General features: G+C 45.6%; 1 protein-coding gene across 1 annotated transcript in view; it reads right to left on the bottom strand.

Annotated features, from left to right (window-relative positions):
- Window positions 1-83: 83 nt before the first annotated feature.
- The window catches only part of si:ch211-194b1.1 (protein Wiz), a 34,307-nt gene continuing 28,230 nt past the window's right edge, over window positions 84-6,160 (bottom strand). Inside the window, exons 15-17 of the mRNA XM_037978705.1 lie at window positions 4,594-4,843; window positions 2,387-2,552; window positions 84-1,098 (exon numbers count right to left, since the gene is read on the bottom strand). Coding sequence (XP_037834633.1) covers window positions 723-1,098; window positions 2,387-2,552; window positions 4,594-4,843 — 792 coding nt within the window. The 3' untranslated portion in view covers window positions 84-722. The remainder of the gene's footprint in view (window positions 1,099-2,386; window positions 2,553-4,593; window positions 4,844-6,160) is intronic.

Raw genomic sequence — 6,160 nt, 5'->3', positions numbered from 1 at the left:
TTAAAAAGTTCCTGGCTGTGCTTCTGCTTCTTTGCTCCAATTGGAATTAGACTTCGTCAGTCCGCCTTAAGCCACTGAAGTGGCACTTTAAGAAGTGCTGAGTGACAACGTCAAATTTAAAAAGTGCCGCTTTCTTTTTTTTTTGTTTGCTTTGTTTTTTCAAACACTAAGTGTTACCATGCGTTTAAAGTCTCAACCTTGAGACTGTCGTGATTGGAGATGTCCTTCGAATCTCGTCGAGGAAGTTCGAGTGAGAGGCCGAAGACGATACGGACAGGGTCGCTGTCTCACCAGGGGGAAGGTGGGGCGGGGCTGCGGGAGACGGGGGAGGTTAGCGTCTAATAAAGGGTTCGTTAGCTTCTTAATTCTCCCCCCCCCCCACGGACTGGGAGAGGTACAGTAATGTCTGAACATTCAGTATAAACAAGGCAAACACAAAACGTTGTTAATTCTCTCCCCCGTGACCTCGAACAGTTCCTGAAATCATCCTTCCCCCCGATCCACGGATGAGCCAGGAGAGTGTTGGTCCCATGGTAACGGGGGACTTCAAACCGGTCCGGAGCTGCTTCAAAAAGCTGCTCGGGGCTCAGAGGGCTCTTTAGATTAAGAGCCGTCCTCCTGAACGACACTTAGTGAAGGTCAAAGGAAGGAAAGTGGACGACAAACAGCTTCTGGGGGAAACAAAAAGGTTGGAATTACGACGGGGGGCGATGAGCTGGAGCTTAAACGATCCGAGTGGGGACGGGAATGGGAGTCGGTACTATGGCAGGCTGCTCCTCTGGGATCTGTACCGTCTCCGTGGCAGTTATGGAGGGAGCGCAGTCGGCCGGAGGCGAGGGGGAGCGGCTGCTGGGGGCTGTGGAGCGGCTCGGGGTGGAGGTGGCCCTGGAGGTAGGGGTGGAGGCCGGGGGCGGCGCCGGGGCCTGGTCGTCGGCCGAGGTCGGGGGCTCGGCGGTGGCGGCGGCAGCAGCGGGGGCGGCCACCGCCGCTTTGGGCGCGGCTGACTTGTTGTAGTTCATCTTGAGGATGTGCTGCTGGAGGTGTCTGATCCAGTCCTCCTGCACCGACAGCGGGCCGTGGAACTCCACCTCGCAGAACCTGGGGCAGAACGGAGAACGGGCGTCAGGCGAGAACGTTTCTGAAGATTTGAAAGGCGCCAACGCAACTCAACTTTCCTCTCTAAAACCCAACAGGAAAGTCTGTAATAATCTCAGTCACCATGGTAACCACACGTTTCTCACAGCCCTCCTAATAAGACAGAATAAAGATTAAAAACTACGTGTACAAAAATTATCGGACGTATTTGAAAATATCCTGATCTGTAAGCGTCACACAAGTTAAATGTCTGAGCTACAGAGCTCCAAAAAGGGCAGGGTTTTCTCACTTGATTCTTCAAAATCCCATTGTGCCCTCACCAATAGAAAACCTCCTAACCCATTTCCAGGCAGGGGGTGGGGATAAAAAAACTGATAACAAAGTTATATAGTATATTTCTGTCAATGAACCTTAACAAACCCACTCGGACAAAACAAAGATGGGAGGCAGAGACGGCCAAAGTCATTTCTGACGAAACATGGGAGAGAATCTGGACCGAGGCACATCGGGATACAAACTCAAATATAAATGGAAAATTATTAGCAGATATTTCAGAACCACCAGATGTTGTCGCTAAGATGGATCCTAATGTACCAAGCTTGTGTTGGAGAAACTGGCTCAGCGGTTCCCCAATCATACACACTCCAAAACTTTTGGGATAAGGTGTATAGTGCTATAAACCATATTTTCCAGGAAACTATACCAAAAGATGTTACAGTTGTAAGTATATCTGCTAAATATACTCCTTACAGCAGCCCTGAAATGCATTACAATCAGGTGGATGCAGGTCGTAAGATGCCATGCTAAGATGTTTATTTCATGGAAAACTTCATATTGTCAACACCGATGTTTTGTACCATGTATGGCTGTGTAATTGCTCTGTTAAAAATAATAAAAGTGTGGGAAACAAAGTCTTAATGGCCAAATATTAAGAAGGAATTATGCCAGAAGGCTGCGGTCTCTGCTGTGGCTGTGGTGAAGTGTCCTACAAAGACACAGCACAGTCTGATACTGTCATTTCAGAGTCTTCCTTTTAGAAAAGCTGAATCTGTCAAACATTTTTTAACTGCAGTTACAGCAGGATTTAAGCCCTCTTTCATGTTGCTTGAAAATCCCAAACGGTCGACTATTCTCACGTCAGCCAGTAAAAAGTGGAGAATATCTTGGCAGGAGCTGAAGGAAGGGATTAGAGGGGCTATTTAAAACCCAGTCAGCCGGTTCCGCTATGAGACGCGGCCTCGACATTTCGAGAGGACTAAGAGCCCGCGGACGCCGCGCCGGCTTCACTCACCGGCACTTCAGGGTGTAGAACTTGCCCACCAGTTTGACCAGCGGGTAGGAGGGGGGTTTGGGCACCAGGGAGGGGATGGTGCCTGTGCGTGGGGGCTTTGGAGTGCCGCTGTCCCTCTCGGCTCCCTCCGGGCACGACGGGTGCTTCAAAGGCCGCCGCTCGAAGCCTTCCAAAAGAGAGCGAGACGACAAGAAGGTGTCACTGCGGGACGTTAGACCCGACACGCAGATGATACAAAAACTGTGGTAAAACGGAGGGTTTGTGATGTGGAAACAAACAAGACCACGATGAATCATTCCCAAACTTTTTCTAACTGTAATGTGACATCTACCTGTACGATACAACTGAAAACAAGCGGCTGAGTGTTTTTCCTCAGCTGGAATTAAACAGGACATAAATATACGTCCTTTAGTGTTGATATTGTTTGATTCGAAGAACTAAAGCATAAAGAGAGACACTCCTGCGGTGCCTGATGGCGTTTAGCTGCACGGACACGTTCCTGTCCGTTTCAGGTCGGCTGAAACTAAGTTTAGAGAAAGTTTTTAACGAGGGATGAAGTCTTACATCACATCTTTGCTGATAAAGATTCGGACAGAGAATAAATTGACCTTACTGAGGTGATAATTCGCTGACCGAGGCGGCGCAGAGTGACGTATCCTGGCGTGCAAGGGGAGCCATTTTATTTGCCATCAGGCGCAGAGGCGAAGTTTTTATTAGTTTTTATTTTGCTTAAAAGTACAATTTCTTCAAATAAATGGGGTGGCCAGTTTACACATGTATAAATAACAGTGGCCATCTTGGTTTTTGACGTAGCAAACCCGATCTTTGATGGCGACCTTACTTATCCCTGGACACATTCACATCCCAAAATGGAAGCCGGCACCTCATTTACTTTCTTTAGTTATCCAGCTCACAAGATGAACCGGACGGACAAAGGGTAATTCCAAGTCCCCCTCTTCTTTAAGCAAAAGAGGACAAAAAAAATCTATTTTATGGAAAAATATGAAAAATATGAAACAAGCCCCGAACAAACCTTTTGAAAATATGGCTGTAAGACTTCAGCTCAGGCCTCATCGGACCGTAACACATTTTCCCACAGACTTTTGGGAGACTTGATACATTTTTTGGCAATATTTAGCTGGCCCTGGATGTTTTTCTTTATGAAAAAAATTAGAAAAAAAAACAGGCTTCCCCACCCCATAGCCCAGACATATTAGTAATGCAGGAGACTGTTGTCACACGTAGAACACAATCAGTACTTGTCAGAACTTCCTGCAGCTGCTCCTTTGTTGCTGCAGGCCTCCTGGCAGCTTGTTCTTTCACAATCCAAACCCTTTCAGTCATTTTCTCCCTTTTTTATTCTAAATCAGGTTGGATGGAAGTGCATCGCTGTGACTCCTTTCATAAATACGTGGAAATGTTCGATTAAAACACGATTTCCTCGGGACAAATGCTGATGAGTAAAGAGACGCGCAGACCCACCGGTCTCATCTTGATCTGACGCTGCAGCTTCTGTTGGGACATTTTAAACGTGAAGCGTGAGCCAGGATGCTCCATCTGTTCGTTCTCATTCTAAAAAGTGACGTCGGCAAGGAATCCGATGCGTCAGTTATAGTTGTTGCCGTTTTAAATGATTTAATATTTAAATTAAATACACTGTCGTGTGTAAAAGAAATGCACGCGCACCAACAGCGTCTGATGCAGGTAAATGTTTGCACAGATTTGGATATTATTGTTAGTGTGCTATTATTTTCTACATGTACAAAACATATTATGCCATTAAAGCCTCACCACCCGAGCTCTTTGGCGCCCCCTGATGGCAATCGCCGCTCAAAAGCTATGATTCCCGATGTGTGGGTCTTTAGATCATCTCCAGATATCAGCTTACAATTAAAAAAAACTACTTTTTATGATATATTTGCACCATAATTGTTGCAGAGAATTGAAATACAAGTCATAAACTGATAAAAAACAAAAAAAGCATAACTGATGTTAAGGCTTTGTTGTCATTATGCTGTTATTTAATAGGGTCATTAGCATTCTGGGATATTTAAACAGCCAACAGATGGGGTCCGCACCTTTATCAGTATTATTTTATGGGTTGGAAGCTGAAAAGTTTGGGAATCACTCCTCTAAAGGGATGCATGAAGGTGTGTAATTTATCGGGCACTCATACAGCCCGCAGCTCATTCCTCGTGTTTTCATACCTCTCGGCAGGCGGACGTTCAGCTCACTGCGAGCCACCTGCGCCTGGAGCGGGAGGCTCCCGCTGAGCCGAGAGGAGCCGGGACTGCTGTGGCCGGGCCGCAGGGGCGCCGCCTGGAGGCCGCCGGCGCCCGACTCGTCTTCGGCGGCCTCCGAAGAGCTGTGGCTGACTCTGTGGTTCTGCGAGCGCGCCAGGCTTACAGCCAGGGAAGAAGACCACGGAGAGGAAGAGGAGGATGAGGAGTGGGCCTTCTGGGATGAGATCAGGAGGACAGGATCAGAATCTGCCAACGCAGCCGGAGGAGAGCCGCTCCTCTGGAACATGAACACATCAGCGATCCTACCAGCATCATTTTAGACTAATATGGTGTAAACCGTATCCAATATTATATGAAACAAAACTAAAAGGAACTGTCTCACATATAACTTACAAGCTTAAAGGCCCATCTGTATGGTAAATACTAAATTATAAAGCTTTAACCAGCAATTAGTTAGTTTAGTTTAAACGTAGAAACAAAGGTTAGTACAGCCTGTCATCCAACCAACTCACTGAAGATGTAATTAAAAAGCATTTGACTTTTTTAAGCCATAATTGTAAAAAAACGCAATTATTATAATTGTGCTTTTAGAGAGGAATGTATGTACTACAGTATTTCTCAGACTTTATATTACAGCCAACCACACCGCATACAGCTGGAGCTTCATATTTACTGAAATTTAGAGTCTAAACAATCTCCTAAACCAAAGTTTGTTTTTGCAAAAGACGACAAAAAGAAAACCTCCAAGTACCAATAAAGATGGGGGAAAAAAACTGATCAGAAGCCTCTGAGATCATTTATCTGCCAAACAGCAACGGCTGTTCTAAAAAAATAAATAAATAAAAGACCAAAGAGGACTGCTGTCCGAAAACGAGTCCACTCTACAATATTTCGTATTTCATGAGAGGGCCGCTGAAGTTTCAGGAACTCTTATAATAAATGAAGCTCTAAATACAGGAATAATCGTCACGTGAGCTCAGATTGAGCAGCTTGGAGACGACGAGGACGGGCAGAGGACATACGGGACGAAGGATGGTGGAGCTGCCGAAGAGGAGGTTCATGGCTGTACTGAAGGAGGATCTGCAGAGTGTTGGGGTGACGGAGGAGGATGTGAGGACAGGGTGAGAACTTTGATCATCACCATCCTGTTGCTGTTAGTTGCATTAATATGGAATTAGAAAAAAAAAGACTGGGCATAGACGGTCTGAGTGGAGAGTTCCTTGGTCTTCATGCTGTCTCTTGGCCTTACTTAGAGGTGGTGCTGATTCTGGAGGCTAGATGTTATTGTGTTAATGCTTTTAAGCATTCACACCATTGTTTTCCTGTTTCTCTTTATTATCTATTATTCTTTAACTATTCCGTACGTTTTTCGGCACCTATCGCAGGCCGCAATTTTTAAGCGATTTCAGCCATTCAGGTATCAAAACGTTCAGCTCGTTCAGGAGAAGGGTGCTATGACTTTTGGTATTGATATCTTTTAAGGTTTTTAAAATATTAAGGTTTTTCAGCAATTTTTTTTCTCATTGAAATA

Source organism: Kryptolebias marmoratus, linkage group LG12, assembly GCF_001649575.2.
Source record: "Kryptolebias marmoratus isolate JLee-2015 linkage group LG12, ASM164957v2, whole genome shotgun sequence".
Lineage (NCBI taxonomy): Eukaryota > Metazoa > Chordata > Actinopteri > Cyprinodontiformes > Rivulidae > Kryptolebias > Kryptolebias marmoratus.
This window is presented reverse-complemented; position numbering and strand designations above follow the sequence as displayed.